General features: G+C 56.3%; 1 protein-coding gene across 4 annotated transcripts in view; it reads left to right on the top strand.

The window, feature by feature from the left end:
• The first annotated feature begins 392 nt into the window (after window positions 1-392).
• Window positions 393-19,982, top strand: part of Sbno2 (strawberry notch homolog 2) — a 45,639-nt gene continuing 26,049 nt past the window's right edge. The window contains exons 1-3 of one of the 4 annotated variants that reach the window (XM_021641815.2): window positions 393-518; window positions 17,176-17,350; window positions 19,009-19,079. In XM_021641815.2, coding sequence (XP_021497490.1) covers window positions 17,270-17,350; window positions 19,009-19,079 — 152 coding nt within the window. In that variant the 5' untranslated portion in view covers window positions 393-518; window positions 17,176-17,269. Of the gene's footprint in view, window positions 579-1,952; window positions 2,032-16,822; window positions 16,919-17,175; window positions 17,351-19,008; window positions 19,080-19,982 lie in introns of those variants that run through there. The other 3 variants (XM_021641816.2, XM_021641818.2, XM_021641817.2) reach the window with 3 other exon arrangements.

Raw genomic sequence — 19,982 nt, 5'->3', positions numbered from 1 at the left:
CTACAGAGTGAGTCCGGGACAGCCAAGGCTACACAGAGAAACCAAACCAAACCAAACCAAAAAATCATCACTTGTGTCATATGGACTGGAGGATCTTTGTGAGTTCTAGGCTAGTCAAGGCTACAATAGTGAGACTTTATCTAAAAAAGATAAAGGAAAGGACTTCTAGATGGTTCTAAGGGAGCTAGAGATTGCAAGGGTGCAAGAGGTTGCTGGGGTCTGAGGTATCAAGGGTGCCAGGCCAGAGCTCCTGGACATGTGCAAAGCCCTGAAGGAGAAGCTGATGATCATACAGCCCAGAGCAGGGTCAAGTTCATTTGCTGAGGCAGAAGAGACAGTGAAGGGGTTCGGTTCCCTGCGGTGTTCAGGTCCCGCCCCAGCCCCAAGAAACCCCGCCCCCTCGCAAGAGCGGAAGTGCGCGCCGCCGCCAAGATGGCGCCCAGAACCCGGAAGTGAGCGGCGGCCACTGTGAGGCTCCGGGAAACTGAGGCGCCGCGGGCTCCGCGACCAGGTCTGAGGTGAGGCGCCGGCCCGAGACTCCGCCGTGACCCATCCACGAGCCCCACGAGACACATACGGTCAGGCCCGGGTTCCGGAGTTCTCGCGGTCGTTCTGGGGCTGCAGGGCGGGAGCGAGCGCGGAGGAGAGGGCGGCACCGCGACCTCTGACCCCCCACGACCCCCTGACCCCGCCCCTAGTCTCGACCCTTGTTCGCCCCCTTTCTCTCTCTGAACTTTGACCCAGCCCACCGCGTCAACCTCAGACTGTCTTGTTCCTCGAGTTCTGACCCCACGTCCAGCTGCGACCCCCTGACCCCGCCCTCTGCCACGACCCCTGACCCCGCCCCCGCCGTCGAGCACCTTGGCAGTTCTCTGTGCGATCCTTAACTCTGCCATCCCCGTGGACCCCTTACTCCCTCATTGACCCTTCTCCCTGGGAATCTTAAACTCCTGTTGCGACCCCCCATTGTCCTTTGACATTGACCCTAATTTCCTGTGATCCTCGTCCTTTGGGCGGACGTGGATTCCCGCCTCTGGTGATGAGAACACTTCCTGCTCTGGGAATCTTGACCACAGCCTGTCACTGCTGGCCTTGACCCTGGTCTTGGGTCCTGGGGGGTACCCCTTACTCCTTCCTGCACCTCGGAGCCCCGACAGTCTGCTTTGAACCTTGATCCCAGCCTCCTGCTACCTTTTGTCTACAATTGAACCTTAACCTCACACACGGGGGACCCCATTCTAGTGAATCCAGGTCCTGCCCTCCACTGAGACTCTGGTTGTTCCCTAGGAACCTGGACCATTGCCTTCCCCATGACGCCTGTCCTTGACCCTGTCCTGGGAGGGAACCCCAACCCCCACCCTGTGCCATGATCTCTTGACCCCAGCCTCAGTCATGACTTCCAACCTTTTCAGTTGTTTTCTATCAGCCCCTGTCCTGTGTGTTTTTTGTTTTCTTTTGACCCCTTTCTTTTTCTGGTGACCTTTGACCCCAGAGCCCCCTGGGGTATCTTTGCCACTTCCTACCCCACTTGTTGGCCTTAGCCCTGGGTTTCCCAAGACCCCTGGCCTCCTCACTGGGTTCCCTGGGTGAATGGCAATCACTACTGACCCCAACCACATCGTTCATGCTCTGCTCTTCTTGTTTGGGTTGGGGGAAGCGTGCTGAAAGTGATGTTGAAACCGAGAATCCAGGGAGCCGAGGGAGGCAAGTGGGTGCCACCACCTCAAGTACTAGAAATGGCACCGGAGGGGGACAGCTGGGCTAGCCTGGTGCTCTCTCCACCAGGCAGGGATCTCCGGGTGTCTCCTTAGATGTCGTGATTAACACTCTGAAAAGTTAAAAAAAAAAAAAAAGGCATGAGTGTGTCAAGTGGCCGGGACATCCCCCGGCTCCGCTTCCCGGAATGCCTGTGAGTCCCGCCTGCTGGGGAGCGGCCTTCCTGCCCTGGCTGTCTGGTGCCAGCTCCTGTACCCTGTGAGTGCTGAGCAAGCGGGGTGCCTGGCCTTGAGGGTGCTGGCTGTTTGGCGAGTGGTGAGTTTTCCAATATGGTGAGGGATCCTGAGGGGCCGAGCCGAGCCTGGATCCCAGTGAACGGCTGTTGGATGAAGCATTGCCAGGAGCCTGGCATGATTGCAACTGGCTCAGCCTAGAGCTCTGCTGTGTGGGATTGGGGATGTTTGAAGGGACAGGGGTATAACCTGGAGGCTGCAAAGATGTCCCTAACGCAGATCCAGGCCAGGTAGCAGGGCCTGCTTCAGTTTCCCTTCTTCCCTGTGATTGGCCCTGCTGGGGACCTGCTTGAAGAGCAAGTGGCTGGAATCTATACCTAGGGGGCCTCACTAGGCCCCTCCTCCCCTCCATTCTCTAGTACCTTTGGGCCCAGCTCTGGATTTTCCCAGGGGCTGGCTCCTGAAGGTGGGTACGAGGCTCCTTCCAGTTGGGAGTGATGAAGTCAGGGAACTCGCCAGCCCAGGCCTGGGTGTGATGGTGGTAGGCAGGTACTCTGTGACCCTCAGCTGATCCTGGCAGACTTCTGCCCCTGCCCCACCTTCAGGGAGAGCCTGGGTCATACATTGAAGTGAGTGGCCTGGCCCTGCCAGAGGCAGCCTTTCTGGGCTCTGCACTGTGGGCAGCCCTGGGTAGAAGTAGGTGCAGGTGTCTAAGGGAGAAACTGAGGCAGTGAGAGCTTGCATCTGGCCCATGTAACATTGCAGCTCACATGCTTGCCTGTACAGCCTTGGCCTCACATGCCAGGGCCCCAAAAGCAGGAAACACTGACCCAGAGACAGAATAAAGAGACGACTGTGCCTGTTGCCCCCACCCCCCGGCCCCTGCAGGGTGAGGTTGGCTGTTTCTCTGCTAGAGAGGTGTGTGACATAATCTAAAATTATGAAAGTGTGGGGGGGGTTTGAGTGGTGGTGAAGGAAGGTCCTCATCTCGCATTGCCAACATGGCCCCAGGCCTGTCTGTATGTGTGCTACACACTGGATTTCGTATGAGCACAGTCAAGTCTGTGCTGAGTGCCTGTGTGTGTGTGTTTGCCTGCCGAGTATCCCTCTCACTCACCCGCGTGGGGTTTGTGAGGTTTGCGTGTGTGTGCTGTTCACTGTGCACAGCCCACAGCTCCGTTCACTTCTTCCATGTCTAAGAGTCCTGTGGTAACAGTATGTTGGGGGGGGCAGCGTGGGGTATAGCCTGAGACAAGGTCACCCAGGTCATCCAGGCCTGTCCCGGACTGGAGTGCCAAGTCTCCAGCCTGCAAGGGCTTGGGGTGAGGGGCTGACTTCCTCCGGAACTGTTGCTGACAGTGCTGCCACCTCTCTGGTTACCTTGTTTCTCCCTGGGAGACGTGGACACCTCTTTTGGCTGTGGCTCGGGATAGCAGAGCCAGGACTGTGGCTGAGACTTTCGCCCGTGTGCAGTGGGTACTGTGTGCGCAGGACAGTGAGCAGGGACCTCGGGACATCGTGTTCAGAGGCGCAGATGCAGAAGGCCACACACTCCCTGTGGTGGGATGTATCCAGAGACAGGAGAGGCTGGGGCAGGGAGGTGGGGATGAAGTGACTGCTGTGGGGACAGGCCTTCCTTTGGGTTGACAGAGCATTCTGGAGCTCTTCGTATGACTTAGGATATACTAAACCCCAGTGCGTCGGAAGCTGCAGATGAACTTGATCCGTGGGCATTGTTTCCCAGTGCAAGGCGGCTTGTATGCCTCAGAAGCCCATGGCTGTGGCTGCCCTAGTCAGCGCACATCAGGGACACTGGAGATTGGCTTGGAACCTTGTCCTGGGCCCCTTGGAGGAGGGCAGGCACAGTGACCCATATAGCCACAGCTCAGCTCTATCTCCAGCAGGCAGCTTCCAGGAGCCAGGCCAGATGCCATGGTGGGGTCCTGGGTGTTTGTGAAGATGCTGTGTGCTGATGGAGGTGGCCTTACTGTCAGCTGTTGTCCTGGCCTCTTGCTCTCAGTAGTGACCACATTCATTCACACATGTGTTGTCAAAGGGACAGGAAAGGTGTCCAGGTCATGTGCTGAGGGTCTGAGGACAGCAGAGATATCCTATGTGCTAGGGAGACATTGACTTGGCCCCATGCTGCCACCTGGCCAGAGAGGAGGTGGACAGTGGGTCAGATACAGCGCTCCCAGGTGGCTTCAGATCTGCCCTTTTCCTCAAGTAGACGCTCACCCCTCACCCCGTCTCCTGTCCTCAGACCCTGCTGCCTGGGTCCCCAGGGTGCACAGGTAGGCTGCTCCCTCCAGACTTGTACCGCCCACAACTATGTCTGAGATAAACAGACATACAGGGTTTCAAGGCTGGCCTGGTCCTGTCCCCAGTGGCAATCCAGCACAGAGTGAAACTGAAAGGGGCGGTGGCTGGGATGGGGCAAGGTCCTGCCAGGTTTGAAAGTGACAGCATAGATCCTGGAGGAAAGCTTGTCATGTCATTTGCCTTTTCTGGAAGTCCCCTGACTCATGGAGGGGATCAAAGGCTGTAGACACAGGACAGGTTGAAGGTCCCATGAGGGCAGCAGATCTAGGTCTTTATGGGGGTGACTCATCATGGCCAGGGTGGGCTTCTGAACATGAGGTAAAACAAGGCGAGCCTTGCCTCTCTGGGCAGTGTGGTGCCCTCTCCCCTACCCCCCAGTCCTCTCCGTGCCCTGTCTCTGTTGCATGTGGAGAGGGGCAGAGTTCAATGTTGGCTCTGGGTCCTGGGAAGTGGATGCTGTGGGAGTCTGCTATGCCTGGCAGGGACCAGGGGGGGCAGGTGGCCAGGTGGCCAGGTGGTGCATGTCTTTATTTCCAGCACTCTAGGAGACAGAGGCAGGTAGATTGATGTGAGTTCAAGGCTAGTCTGGACTACAAAGGAAGTCCAGGACAGCCAGGGACACATAGAGAAACCCTGTCTCAGAGAAAAAAATAAAAATAAATAAATAAAAAGCTGGGCTTATTGGCAAATGCTGGTCATCCCAGCACTCAGGAGGCAGAGGCAGGCAGATCTCTGAGTTTGTAGACCAGCCTGGTCTACAAAGCGAGTACCAAGACGGCCAAGGCTACACAGAGTCTGTCTTGAAAAAAGAGAGCGAGAGAAACCAGAATGTTCTGGGTTGAGCCAGTGAGGGCTCTGTGTGTACCCCATGTGCTGTGAAGTGGGGTATCTCAGCCCGTGTATACTGGCCAAGGAGGGATCATGCCGGAGCCTGGCTAGAGGCCAGCTGAGAAAACCCATTGGTGTTACCTGGGCACAGATGGCCTGGAACCCTGGGAGACAGCCTTTTAGATTCTGAAGCTTGGCCTTTTGAGCCCCAGGTGGAGGTTGGGGACTCAGGATGGCAGCAGAGGTGTCCCAGAGTTGTCATTTCTATTCTGGCTCTGTGGGAACCTGGCAGCACCCAGCATTGGGGGCTGGGCGTGTCATCCTGTGTCGCCCACTTTAGATAGTCAAGGGGCTGCCACCCCCAAACTCCTGTCCAGGGCTTCTCCTGAAAAACCAGCCTGTCTAGATACCCAGGGCCACATTCTTTTCTCCTGCCCCCTCCTTCCATGGCAGGGCCTCCCCAGTATGCCCCGCCTACCTATTTCCTCCCCCCCCCCCAGAGGGCGGGGCTGGGAAAAGAGCCCCAGAGAAGCTGTGGCACTCCAGAACACCCCAGCATCTGGCACTGTGCCCTTGGAGCCCTACTGGGCACTCAAGAGTCTCAATTTGAGGGCATGAAGCTGGCCTTGGGTGGTGGTGGGATCCTGGTGTGGCCCAGAGAGAGCATCAGAATAGCCAGTCTTGTGGGTGCGCTCTCCCATGGTCAGGACTACAGCTCTCAGGTTTTGGTAGGAGTCCTGGGTGAGGGGCTGTAGCTCCATGCACAGAGTGCCTGCCACACACCAGCCCTGGGTTCTCTTTCCTCCGCATATAAACCTGGTGTGGTGCCACACACCTGTCATCCCGGCACTCTGGAGTTCTGGGCCAAAACCACCATGGGTGTGTCTGAGTGGCCATGGTGTCCCTGGGGTTCTCTAGGAGAGGCCTCTCTCTTCTACCTGCAGGCAGGGGAGTTGCCTGTGAGTATGTCTGAGAACCCAAGTTGGGACACACTGGCTGCCCCACTGGTTATGGAAATGGGCACAGCAGGGGTCCTCTTGATTCAAGTTCTATCCACCAACTGCATTGCAGAGGTGGGGCTTCCCCTCCCCACCAGCCTAGAGCCTGCCCTGTGGGCCCTTGGGAACCTGCCAAAGTCTGGGTCCCCATCTGGAGGACCCTGTGCGTATGCTGCTGGACATGAATTCTCACTGTTTTAGAGGGAAAAAAATGGTGGGCCTTGGGCAGCCGTGTCAATCTGGCCTGCCGGTCACTAGCGTGGAGCATGGGCTCTCACATAGACACACCGTGCTCCTATGCCCACAGCCCAGGCCCAAGGACGAGCTGTCCTCCACTCTCCTCTGAATGTTATAATGGATAACTTTCATGATGAAGGTCTCCTGTGTTGTTTTGTCACTGAGGCTAGACGAAAGGACTCCAAGAAGAGTAGTGGCTACTAGACTCGCTGTGGCCCAGTGATGGCCAGCCCCAGACACCACTTGAGTTCTCTAAGGGACACTGAGCTTCAGGGGGTTGGCAGCAAGTGTGGGATGATAGAGATGCCCATCTATGCCGACCATAGACTTTCAAGGCCATATCAGTTCCAAAGGACCAGGAAGGAAGACAGTCCCAGGGGGAACCTAGCTTAACATCTGCTGGGGAGAAGATGATCTGGGGGTCAGGAGACCGTAGCTCAGACTTTCAGCACTGAAAGTCTCTCAGAGACCACCATTAAGCAGGAGATCCAAATGGGCACTTCCCAGGGCTGGGGCTGGGGTCCTGGCAATGCATCCAGGACAGCCAGCTCTATTATGCTTCCAGGACAGGCAGCTCTAGAGCTAGGTGAGATGGAGGACTGTGAACCTTAAAGCCGGGCACTGGGGCAGGTCCTGAGGCTGTGACCTCTGACCTGTCCACATGCCTGTATGGAGCACCACCTCCCTCTGCAGCCAGAAGAGGGTGTTGCGAGCTCAGGGACCCTGGAAGGTCAGCTGACACCTGCATTGGGAGCTGTGAGTCCTCCACATGGCCACTGCCCGGCAAGCCTGGGAGCCTGGCTGTTACTCCAGCCCCAGTGGCACCCGTGGGCCCTGGTGTCTAGAGCTTACTCCTCAGATGGGCTTTTCCTCCTGATGGTTGCAGCATCCACAGGACACTGGCTGAGATGTACACCTGCCATCCCAGGGCTTGGAGGCTGAGGCAGGAGGATGAGTTCAAGGCCAGCTTGTGGTAGGTGAGACTGTGGCCCTAACAACAGAAAGCACAGCACCTTAGTGTGTATCCTGTCCTTGCTGTGGGAGAGTGAGGGGTCCCAGGCAACTGCCTGTCCCCATCCCTCTCTATGCCTCCCTTGCCTCAGCCCCTACTGGCCTCAACTCCTGCTTGCATTCCCTGGGTCGGGGCAGAGCCACAGCAGCCTGTCCCCTCCTGGGCTTTCCTCCAGGCTCATGGTGACCTCCTCAGTTGCCCCCAGCCTGGTTGCTGTCTATATCTCTCGGCAGTCGGGTTCCTAGAATCTCCTACCCTGTGCCCTCTCTTAAGAGGCAGGGTCATAGCCAAGTGAGGGAATGACAGACAGTGCCTGCCAGGCCCGGGACACCTTAGACTGCGTCCAGCATGGCCATTCTTTTTGCCAGCTCTGCCAAGGGCTATAGAGTCTCCAGCCTGAGCGCCCCATCCCACCCCTAAAGCATACAGCTGTCATCCCATCCCAGCACTTGTGGACAAGGCCTCTGTCCGAGAGACAGGGAAATTTTGCAAGAGAGGGTGGGCAGTTTAGACTTCACTCCAGGCTCCTCCTGCTCCTGACAGTCTTGTCCTCTCGTGTTCCCTCCTGCCTATCCCTGTCCCTCCAAAGCTCCTGGAAGGCAAAAATGGGGCATTCCATTGGAAACGAGGGTACTGTGTTGAGCCCCTACATTTGTGACCTCTTGAGTAACCATGGGGCAAAGGCTGTGGTGGACCTGTGACCGCTGTCCCCAGTCAGGACCTGAGTGTAGTAGTGAGGGCTTGCCAAGAGATTCTAGGGCCAAGTGCAGCCTGCACACTTTTTTTTTCCTTTTGTTTTTCAAGACAGGGTTTCTCTGGGTAGCTGTAAACCAGGCTGGTCTCAAACTCCAAGATCCTTCTGAATGCTGGGACTAGAGGCATACACCACCGCCTCCTGGCACCCCCACATTTTTTCCTGAGGGGATCACATGAGATTGGTGGAGGGGCGTCCTGGGCTGAGGGTCCTGCAGGCCAGCCAATGGCAGAAGTGTTGGCTGAGGGGTCAGAACTGGAACTTGAGCTACAGCGCACATCCAGACCCCCACTCCCTGGCTGCTCCCCAGGCACTGTGTCCTCATCACACATGTGTGTCTCCTCCCGCCAGCATGCTTCTAACAGCCTGTGCCCATGTCTGGAAGGCTGGCTGTGGCCTCTGGCAGTCATTGGCATCCCCAGTGTGTTCTAGGGGCCTCCGGGGGACTCTGGAAGCCCAAGGTCATGGCCAGGGCCAGGCTGCTTCCAGTGCACAGAGGCCCTCAGTTTCAGCCGTAGAGAGTAAGCACAGGTCTTGGCTGCCTCCGTCGTCCTAGTGTGGAGGCCCTGTGAGTTTCCCAGGGCGCGGAGCCTTCCAGCCTGCGTAGTTTGAAGCCCTTGGAACCCAAGCTCCAGACCCTGGGGCCCTGATGCCTCAGTCTCACCGGCCACCATGTCCAAGGCCAGGATGCTGAACGTGAGAACGTCACCTGAGTGCACAGGTCACTGGGCTTGGGGGTCAGCACCTCTAGCCCCATCTCAGCCATTGTGTGTTCAAAGACTGCAAATGAGGTGCTCGGCTGGCGCCTGCCTAAGCCAACTCCCACAGGCACTGTAGCGGCTCTGATTGCTTCAGACGCAGCCATGCACATCTGGGCACACAGCAGTGGAGGGCCCTAGGGCTGGCCCTGTGTCCACCCCACCCCGTGTGGTCAGGGCAGATAAGCCTGAGTTTCCTGTGTGTCAGGTGGTAGGATCTAGTCTGGGGGCCATGCCAGTCAAGGTGAAGGTCTGGTCCGCTCCATTTCTGACCACCGGAACTACTTACTCATTACATTCATTTATTTTTGGAGTTGGGGGCCGTGTATGCCACAGCATGCACATAGAGGTCAGAGGACTTGTGGGAGTTGGGACTCTCCTTCAACCATGTGGGTCCTGAGATTGTAACTCAGGTCACCAGCCTTGGCATCAAGCGCCTTTACTGCCTGAGCTGTCACACTAGCATACCTTACTTGTTGGCTGGGTTAGCCTCTTGAGGCTGGGGAGTAGCTCTAGGGGTCTCTATTCAGGCCCCTGTCCCAAGCTTCCACAGAAGCCTCAGGCTTCCTGGCTGTGTAAGATGGGCAGAGGAGACCGAGTGTGTGGGACCCTGGGCCACATGCCTGATCCTGCAAGTCACAGGCACCAGCCCTGCCTTCTCTGGCTCTACCAATGATGGAGGCCTCCACAGGCCCTCCCTGTGTGGAGACAAGGCTCAGCACCCCACCCCTGGTGTATCCAGCAGCCACAGTGGGGGAGGCCCCAGGACCTAGGAAAGGAAGACTGTGCTGTCTGTCTTACCCTGGCTTTCCAGAGTCACTGTGGTCCAAGGTCAAGTCTGTTTATAGAAACTCCCAGGCATGGGGGACGCCCGGGTTAACTGGCCCTGAGAGCATGGGTAGCCCAGGGTAGGAAGTGGTCCCAGCTGGACCTTGGGGTGGGAGCAGGCACACTGGAATGCTCGGAGTGGGTATTGAACACATCTTCTGGTGTGTGCCTGAGTGCCCTGGGGGAGGGGGTATTCTCTGGGGTTTGGTGTCTTCCACAGTCAGACTGACCTCTACAGAGGCCAAGGAGATGTGGTGCTGGTGCTGGGGCTCTTGGGAGCCCAGGCTCACTTGGTTATTGGGAAAGGAGTCAGGGTGGCCTGGCTGGACTCTGCCAGACTGCTGTTCTTGGCAAGCTGAAGAGTTTTAGCTATGAGGAGACAGTACTGCGACTATTTGCCCATGGTCATCCTCATGCACCAGCCCAAGGTGACAGCATGGTGCATTAGCTGTGGAGCGGGCTACTGTGGGCAAGGACCCATGCCATGGTCTTATTCTGCGGACCCTTATAGAGTGGTGTGGAGGAATACCCAGCCTCCCGCCCCCAGCCATGGGCACATCAAATGTGTGCGTCTGTCCTTGAAGCCACCCTTCTGCCAACTCCTCTCTGTCTAGGATCTCCATGGTGGTTCTGTGCTGTGTAGGGGTGCTGGTGGGGCTGAGGCTCAGTATAGCACTCAGCAGGCACAGAGCCTGGCTTCCAGGACGCCCTGGGCATTAGAAAGCAACACCAAGAGCCACCCAGTCTCAGTGCCTGCCGTTTATCCTACAGCGTTCTGTTTAGAGATCACAGCATTGAGTCCAGAGGCGCCTTGTACACTCAGGTTCACCAATGTTTGCCTGTCACCAAATTAGCCTGGTTTTGAAGATGGTCAGGTGACTGGTATTTCACAGGTATGGTCCTGCTGCTCTTCCTGGGGCTTCAATGTGGGCTGCACCCCACCCTCCCCCACTCCCACCTCCTGCCCATGCGCATACTTGTGTGAGCCTGGTCTGCACGATCTGGTAATCCACGGACAGGTTTTGTGTGGCTGAACCAGGGATCTGGCGCCCTGGTCCCCAGGCTCACTGATGTGACTAGGGTTTTGTGTGCTGCTTGGGAATAAGCCCTGACTTTGTACATGCCACACAAGCTTTTGTTTTGTTTTTGTTTTTATTTTTCGAGACAGGGTTTCTCTGTGTAGCCCTGGCTGTCCTAGACTGGCTTTTGTAGACCAGGCTGGCCTCAAACTCACAGAGATCCACCTGCCTCTGTTTCCTGAGTGCTGGGATTAAAGGTGTGGGCCAATATGCCTGGCTGGCATCATTATTTTTAACTGTGCCTCCTGTTTTTATTACAGCTTGTTAGATTTGTTTATTTTTAACTTGTAATATGTGTTGGCTACTTGTGTGTATGTGTGCCTGCTACCCACAGATGTCAGAAGAGGGTTTCAGGTCCCCTTCAACTGGAACTCAGGATGGTTGTGAACTGCCATGTGGGTTATGGGAACTGAACCCGTGTCCTCTGCAGGAGCAGCTGGTGCACTAACCATGGAGCAGTCTCCAGCCCCATCGTGGTATTTCAAAGAAGGGGAGAGAGAGCAGAGAGAGTGGCATAGGTCTTTGTTTTCAACATCATGAGAGGCTGAGACAGGAGGATTGCAAGTTTAAGGCCAGCCTGGGCAAGTTAGTGAGACCTTGTCTCATTTTCAAAACAGGTACTGCTTTCATTTATTTAGTTACTCTTACTTAGTTTGGGGGGGTGAGGTGGTTGGTGGGCACATATATGTGGGAGACAGAGGACAACATGTAGGAGTCATTCCACCATGTGGGTCTCAGGTGTTGACCTCAGGTTGTCAGGCTTGGCGCTCAGTGCGTGTACCCACCAAGACATGTCACATGGCCCTGAAAAGCGTTTAAAAGCCAGGGCAGGGCTGTGGTTACACAGCAGAGCCCCTGCCTAGAACCCCCAGGAAAGGTCTAGAGCCCCACCTAGAACCCTCCAGTTCCTCTTGCCAGTACTCATTCTCAGTGGGTTTTGAAGACTTAGGCACACTCCTGCCCGCCATCTCAGCTGGGCCCTGTCCTTCAGTGGATGGACACACCTCTAATTATAGCTGCGCTTGGCATCTTTTCTAGTCAGCCCCCAGCTGTTCACAGACTCATCCCCATGAAACTCATCCCAAAGGTTCCCAGGAGGCCAGGTCCGTACAGAGGAAGGGGCTACCTGGACCTTGAGCTCCAGGACCAGAGGCTGCATGCATCTCTAGGATCTGAGAGACTGCAATGGTCTCCTCACTAGACAGCTCTAGCTGGACTAGTCAGGGCCTAGCCAGGCATCTGAGTCGCCCAGTTCTCTGCCTCCTGCTGCCTGGACCAGATCCCAGGGCCATGCACTCGCTGGATTTGGGGACATGAGGCTAGCCGCCCTGACCCTGTGGGGGCCTGTATGTCCTGGAAGGTGAAGGGTAAGTGCCAGGGCTCTGCACTGTCTGTCTGCTGTGCCCTGCGTGTTGCAGCTCAGGACATTCTGGCTGGTTCCCTGTGGGCAGCAGACATCCACTTTGTGGCTGACTTCAGGGAAGGTAGCTCACAGCTAAGGTCCCACCATAGGTGCTGAGGCTCCCGGAGGGCCAGCAGCAGCTGCACAGTGCCACAGGCACTTTTAGCAGCTTGAGGTCCTTTGCCCTTTAGGCTGCCCCTTTGTTCATTTTATGTCTGCCGACACTCGTAGAGGGCCACTAGCCCCTGCCTCCCAGGTTTAGTCATGCGAAGGGTGTGCCACCACACCTGCCCAGCTGGCCTGAATTCTTGATCCCAGGTGCTGGAATGACAGGCATGCACTGAGGGCGGGCGTGATGGTGCACGCCTTTAACCCCAGCACTCGGCAGGCAGAGGCAGGGGGATCTCTGAGGCCATCTTGGTCTACAGAGAATTGCAGGACAGCCAGGACTACATGGAGCAATGCAGTCTGGAAAGGCAAACAAACAAAACAAGACAGGTAAGCACCACTACTGTGGTCAAACCAGAACCATGCATGCCAGGCAGGGCTCCTCATGCAGAGCCCTGTCCCAGCCTTATTATTTATTTATTTGTGTGTTTATTTGTTTTTGTTGATGTGGAATCTTTATCTGAAGCTCAGGTTGTCTTAAGAACTTGGGGAAATCCTCCTGCCTCGGTTTCCTGCAGGCACGTATTACTGTGCTCTAGTCAGGCTTCCGAGTATAGCATTGGGGTCTGGTCTGGCCTCCTTGAAGCCCTTGTGTTCTAGGCAGGAACCTTAGCCAGCCAGGGTCTGTGAGCAGTTGGAGAGGCTGCACTCGGGAGAGACCCCCACACTCTCCATGTGCACAGGGACCTAAGGCAGGCTGAGACGAGGAGCAAGGCTGGTTTGAGCTGCCCAGTGTCTGCTGGGCCGGTTTCTCCTGGTTCCTGCCTTGCCATCCTCAGTTCTTCTAGAACACACAGTGGTTCGCTGTAGTCTCTCTTGATACAAGTCCGTGAAACTCGGTCGCAGAAGAAAGCCGCATGCCCCTGCAGGCTGACCAACATCACTGCGTGGGGTCCCCTTTGCGGAGACCAGTACCCGACCTGTACCACTCCTGGCCACACACCTGAAAGCAAACGCAGCAGGCTGCCAGCCAGGGGTGGGCGCCCTGTGCCCTCGGGGCTCCAGGCCCTTTGTTGTGCCCCACCTGATTCAGGAATTTGCTTTTTAAACGTGTTCAGTGTGTGTGTGTGCGCGCATGTGTGCACACTTGGAAGTCAAGGGACAGCTTGGAAGAGACCGGTCCCTCCTTCCACCTTGTGAGTCTAGGTGATCCAGCGGGGCATGATGGCACAGCCTTCATTCCCAGACGGAGGCAGGCTTAGTGGAGCTCCGAGTTCACGGCCAGCCTGTTCTGCATCGTAAGAACAGTCTTTACAGTCTTTACCCACTTTGCCATCTTGGCAGCCTCCATCTGAGCTTATTCTGGTCATGTGTGTGGCTGACTGGATGCCCTGGAGTGTGAGTTCAGGGCAGGAAATAGCATAGCAGGAGACAGCTGTAGAGAGCAGGGTTGAGAGGTAGGCCGTCATGTCCCAACACGGACACCTTGGGAGACCTTGGGAGGGAGGACGACCACAGGGCATGCTGGAAGGATGGAGGAGGTGATGCCGTGCCGTGGCTGCTAGCAAGGAGGGTGCAGGTTCAGGTTGGGCACTGTCCTGTGAGGGTGGGCGGCAGGTACAGCTGTCTTCTCCACAACCCAGCACTCAACAATCTAGTTCTGGGGCTGGATTTGCCTATTCTAGACACTTAAATTTTTGTACTTACTATTATTGCTGCGTGTGCGTGTGCGCGCCATGGGGTGTGCGTGGAGTCAGAGGACAGCTTGCAGGAGTCAGCTCTTTGCTCTTGTCACTCATGTCGTCAGCCTGTGTTCTAGACATTCTTATCACGGAGTCCCACACTGCGGTCCCTTGTGTCTGGTTCTCACTGAACACAGTGTCCGCAGCGTCCCTCTACCCCGTGGAGTGTGCCTGAGCCCCACTCCTGTTCCTGGCTATGTAATACTCTGGTGCGTTTGTGGTACACAACATGTGTCCATCGTCTGTCAGTGGCCCGTGGGCTAGGTGTATGGAGGATAGGCTGTTCTGGATGTTCGCGTGGAGCTTGTGTGGACCTTTGCTTTGGGCACGAGGCTGAAAGCAGAGTTGCTGGGTCTTGTGACAGCTCTGTTTAACTCTTAGGAACTACTGAACTGTTTCCAGGGCTTTGCCATGCTGCTGGATTGCCTGTGCCATGAGGGCCTGGCTCCTTCTCTAAACTCAGGGTGCCTAGCGTACCTTAGCAAGTGCCCCTTGTCCCCACCCCTACCCTAGGTTCAGGTCTGAACTCTCTGCCTGGCCAGAGGGGCCAGTGAGGATCACCAGAGCTCAAACCACAGCTCACCTGTGTGTGTTTCCTGCCACACAGGCTCCTGAAGCAGGTCCTGTCCCTGACTGATCAGGCACGACCCATACCTTCTGGAACTGCCACTCAGAACAAGAGGGGGCAGCAATGAGTGCTCCGAGGGGGCAGGAGGAGAGGACACAGCAGAGTGGGGCCCGGCCCGCAGCTGTGGGGTTCCTGGGACAAGTCCTCAGCACCGCTCTCTAAGCCGGCTGCCTCCAGCCCAGCGGGCACCAGCTGAGTGAGCGTCTCCTGGGAGCCTGAGGGCACAGGCATAAGCCAGCACCACGGGGCTGGCCTCTCAGGGTGAAGGCGGGTCTGCCCACTCACCCTCAGGGTACTTGGCTGGGAGGCAGAGGCTATGGCTGAGAATGTTTGAGCCTTCCAGCCCCTTCAGACCGTCAGCTAGTGGCTGCCCCCCCCCCCCCCTGTCTCTGTATGTGTGTACATGCTGTGTGGATACATACACAAAGGATTCTATTACTCTTGCTCATTCCTTTGCTTAAAGAAACAAAACAAGGCTGGAAAAACAAAAAATAAAACAAGGTGGTGGCTCATACCTCCCCCCTCCCACACACACAGGGTTTCTCTGTGTAGCCCTGGCTGTCCTGGACTCACTTTGCAGACCAGGCTTACCTTGAATAGGTGGTTCACACCTTTAATCCTAGCACTCTGGAGATCGAGGCAGGCAGGTCTCTGAGTTCAAGGCCAGCCTGGTCTGCAGAGTGAGTTTGAGGCCAGCCTGGTTTGGGAAACCCTGTTTCAAAAAACAAAACAAAAACTAAAGCAGATTGAAATAAAACAGCCTCTTGGGCTTGAGAGATGGCCTAGCTGTTAGGAGCACTACCTGCTTTTGCAGAGGACCAAGTTCAACTCCCAGCATCCGCACAACAGCTCACAACCATCTGTAAGCTTAGTTCCAGGGCATCCAATGCCCTCTCTAGGTTCTGCAGGCAGCAGGCACACACAGGTGCACAGATACACATGCAGGCAACGCTCACATTAATTAAAGCACATACAGTTGAAGCAAACCTTCAACACCCAGCAAGGCTGATCCTGAACTCGTTGTTGTTGATGACCTCAGACCCCTCACCATCCTGGGTTGGGCCTAGTGCTGGGATGGCAGGTGTGCACAGCACGCTTGTGTACGCCGGACCAGCACTCCACCCTCATAGTCCCAGCCTGATTTACTCCCTTGGGGCAGCCTCTCACCAAGCCTGGAGGTCGCCGTTGTTTGGTTGTGTCCGTCAATGCTGGTAAGAGTGGCCATGCCCGGCTTGTTGTGTGGGTGCTGGCATCCAGAGTCCGCACAGTGGGTGTTCTTACCTGGTAGACCATCCTCCAGGTCCTTTTTTTGTCTCTCACAGATGGTCTCATGTAGCCCAGGCTGGACTCTAACTTCCTGTGTAGCCCTGGATGACCTTGACCTCCTAATTCCCCTGCCTCTACCTCCCTAGTGCTGGGACCACGGGTTTGCAATACCACAGCTTGTTTATGGGGTGCTGGGGATGGAACGCAAGGCTTCATCTATGCTTGCAAACAGCCACGGGTCTGCCTTGTGTTTATTTTTTGAGGCAGTCACGCTCTATCCCAGGCCCCTCTTGAGCGTGTTTCCTTGCTGCCTCAGCTTCTCAAGTGCTGTGGTGATAGCCTCCTGCAGAATGCTGGGCCATGCCTGGCTAGGCAAAGGCTCATCACTGAGCCACATCCCCAGTTCACCACAAAATATGAGGACAGCCAGTCCCCCAGATCACACACTCCATCAGTGGTCTCTCTGAATGCCTCCCAGTTGTGACCAGCTCTTAGAGGTCCGGGCTTGCTGGGCAGATAGCCTTGGAGCTGGGACTAGTGGGGAGCAGGGCTTCTGGCCTTGCTGGCATTCTCACGTCTGCCCACTGGGCCCCTTTCCCTCCCTCCTGCCACCATCCCCAGGCAGGCCCTTCCCCTGGCTGGATTACACAAGCCACTGCCTGCTGCTTGCGGCCTGGGCTGTGGGCAATTACTGGAAGGCCCAGCTCTGCTCCAGGGCTTGGCTGGGCGGTGGCCATCTCTTCTTCCTGCCTGTTTGGTGATTAACCTTGTGTGCTGCCTGCCTGAATTCCACCCCCACTCCTGGCTGGTCTAGGGGCTCTGATCTTGGCTGGTGGGGAGCCTGGGGAGCTCAGTGTGCTCTGGTCTGTGCCACAGGCCTGCGGCAGGACACAGTTGTTCTGTGTCTGACCCTGTAGGGGCTTAGTGTTCACCACCGGCCCGCCAGAAACACCCTGAGCAGGACTTTCCTGGATCAGACCCGGGCCAACTTCTGGAGTTCTTCTGAGGTACTTGGGGCTCCTGATAGCTCTGGGTATCTGTAATGTCCTCTGAGGGCCCGTCTGACCCTCCCCTGGGATCAGAGCCTCAGGCTGTGCTGCTCATTAGTGGCTGGGCCCAGTGGGCAGTAGCCATGCTATGACCAGCTGATGGCCTCAATGGGGCAGGAGCCACCCCTGTGCCTTATGCCCTGACACCTTCCCAAATGGGAGGGACAGGAGTCAGGGGCCTTCACAGTCCTTTCAGGATGATCTCTCCACCACAGGACATGAAGTTGCACCTGCTGCTGCCAGCACAGAGTGGGAAGCCCAGATAGTCGCCACCTGAGGGTCTCGGAGCCCCCTCCCGCCACCTGCCTGATGCTGGCAGTGGAGCTCACCATGGATGGGGACTTCCCTCCGCATGAGCTCCCACCCCCTGGAGGTGGCATCCAGCTACAGGTGAGCCTTGTCCTTGAACTGAAAACCACCTCGGGGTACATAGTGGGTGCCCTGATGGCCAGTGTGGCCAGGACAGCCTTTGGAGCACTTCCTGCTCCCCAGCTCCCTGATACCCTGACATGGTCCTGCCCCCGAGTGCAGAAAAGGGTTGACTTTGATCTTGGCCGGCAGCAGCCTCCCTCAAGTCTCCTGACACACAGTTAGCTGTGGAGGGGCTGTTGTTGTCATTTTGTTTTTGAGGTTGGGTTTCCCATAGCTTAGGCTGGCCTCAAGTGTGCATATTTTGAAGAGGGTGATCGTGAACCAGCTCCGCCTGCTGAAAGCCAGGTGACAGGCACGTGCCACCACACCTCATGTGTGTAGGGTTAGCAATGAAGCCCAGGGCTTACGTGCTGCAAGCTGAGACCAGCTCCAGCTTTTGGGTCGTTTGAGACAGGACGTCACTCTGTAGCCCAAACTGGCCTGGAACTCTTAGCAGTCCTCCTGCCTCAGCTTCCTGAGTGCTAGGACTCCTGGCAGGGCTTCTCTTCATTGAAGGAGCACCCTCTCACCCTCTGTCTTCTCCTTGTGCTGTCACAGGCCCTGAGGATGCAGGACAAGGATACCACACTGTTCCAGGACACAGGAAGGGTGGGTGGTCAGACAGGATGAGGGTTAGCCAGAACTGGGCCATAGTGTAGTCTCCAGGAACACAGGTGGGACAGGAGGGCTCTCTGAGGCGATTTGCAGGGCCAGGTGGGGTGGTACTGACCCAGTGCCCATACCCATGCCCAGCTGTGGCACCATGCACTCCTGTGGTGGAGCACGAAAGAGGAAGTGTCATTAATGGAGCTTCCAGACCTTTTGGGGTGGCGGAAGCAACAACTACTGATACCCAGAATGTCACTTGCAGCTCAGAAACCCTGGCTAGCTTCCAATGCCTGCGGCCAGTGGCAACTAGGCCATACCGACCTCCTATCTCCTGCTTGGCTTTCTGTGTTTCCCGCCCACTGTTCCTTCATCCACAGCCCATAATTTACTTAATTATTTCCCTATTGTCGGGCCTTTGGAGAGAGTCCAATTTCCTGTGCTATAAATATCGCTGCCTCCTCCTCCCTCCTTCCATCCTTGTGGTGTGATTCTGAAACAGGATTTCAGGGAGAGACCTGGGATGGTGGGCTCTCAGTGGGTTGAACTGGGACCACCAGGCTGTATGTACTTTATGGTGACATTCCATGATGCCCATTTAAGGCAGAGCCAAAGCCCCATTAGGGATAGGAATGTTGATCTCCTGTTGAAGAGGTTGCGGGTGAACCTCAACTTTTCCCAGGGTATGCTTTGGGCCTCAGTGCCTGGAGCTACATCCCCAGCCTAATCCATTCCCAAACCGCTCCCTTACTGGGGGATTCTAGACAGGGGCTCTGTCACCAAGCCATGTTCCAACCCCTCCATGCACAGCCTCCAGGGCTCTTGTTGGCAGGGGATGTTTTCAGCCTTCCGGGGCCATACCCCCACACTTAGTGCATCATTACCCCCTGCTGTCTGCATTGCAACCCTCCATGGCTTCCCTCATGCACATGGGCAGGCTGAGACCCTGGCTGACTCACTGGTTGTCCAAGCCCTGCCTTTGCACACTGGGGCCCTGCTTTCCTCCTGCCACCCAGTGCCCTCTGTTTCAGAATCCGCTCCTGCACCGTCCATGGTGGAGCAACTTCCCACCGGCGCATCCCATCTTCTCCAGTGAAAACCAGTAAGTGTGGCAGTGGGGCCTCACCTCACCTCTGCATGGCCAGAGCCCACCGAGGGCCCCAGGGTCTGGAGAGAGCGCTGGCTGAGCCCTGCGTCTCATCAGCCGGCTTTGAGATGGAGGAGTTACTGGGGGAGGACTCCAGGACACCCAGAGAGCCCTGGGTTTTGAAGGCTTAGAAGGAGTCTGCCTGGGGAGTGTGCAGACATCTCAAAGCAGATGCGGTTACAGCTTCTGAGTGTTTTGTGATGCTTGAGGGGCCGTTTAAGGATGCCGCGTGCCTGCATGTGCCTGTACATGTGGAGCCAGAGGTCAACACTGGCTGTGTGTAACCCTGACCAGAGCTCACTCTGTAGACCAGGCTGGTGTAGAACTCACAAAGCTCCATCTGCCTCTGCCTCCCAAGTGCTGGGATTAAAGGGTGGCTATCACACCCAGCTCATATATGGGCATTTTGACTGCATGTATGTCTGTACATGACATGCATGAAGAAGGTGTTGGGTCTCCTAGAATTGGAATTACAGATGGTTGTGAGCTGCCATTTGGGTGCCGGGAGCCAGTGCTTTAACCACTGAGCCATCTCTCCAGTCCCATCTGCCTTGGTTTGGGGGTAGGGGGCATTGTTTTAATCTTTCGGGGGTTTTGGTTGTTTGTTTGTTTGTTTGTTTTGTTTTTTGAGACAGGGTTTCTCTGTTTAACAGAGCCCTGGCTGTCCTGGAGCTCGCTCTGTAGACCAGGCTGGCCTCAAATTCAGAGATCTGCCTGCCTGTCTCTTGAGTGCTGGGATTACAGGCGTGCACCGCTGCCCGGCCCACCTTGGTTTTTGAAACTGGATCTCCCACTGGACCTGGAGTGCACCACTGTGGCTGCCTCCGCTTCTCCCAGTGCTGAGGTCATAGGTGTGTG

This window comes from Meriones unguiculatus, chromosome 17 (assembly GCF_030254825.1).
Source record: "Meriones unguiculatus strain TT.TT164.6M chromosome 17, Bangor_MerUng_6.1, whole genome shotgun sequence".
NCBI lineage: Eukaryota > Metazoa > Chordata > Mammalia > Rodentia > Muridae > Meriones > Meriones unguiculatus.
The sequence above is the reverse complement of the archived record's forward strand: the minus strand, read 5'-3'. Positions and strand labels throughout refer to the sequence as shown.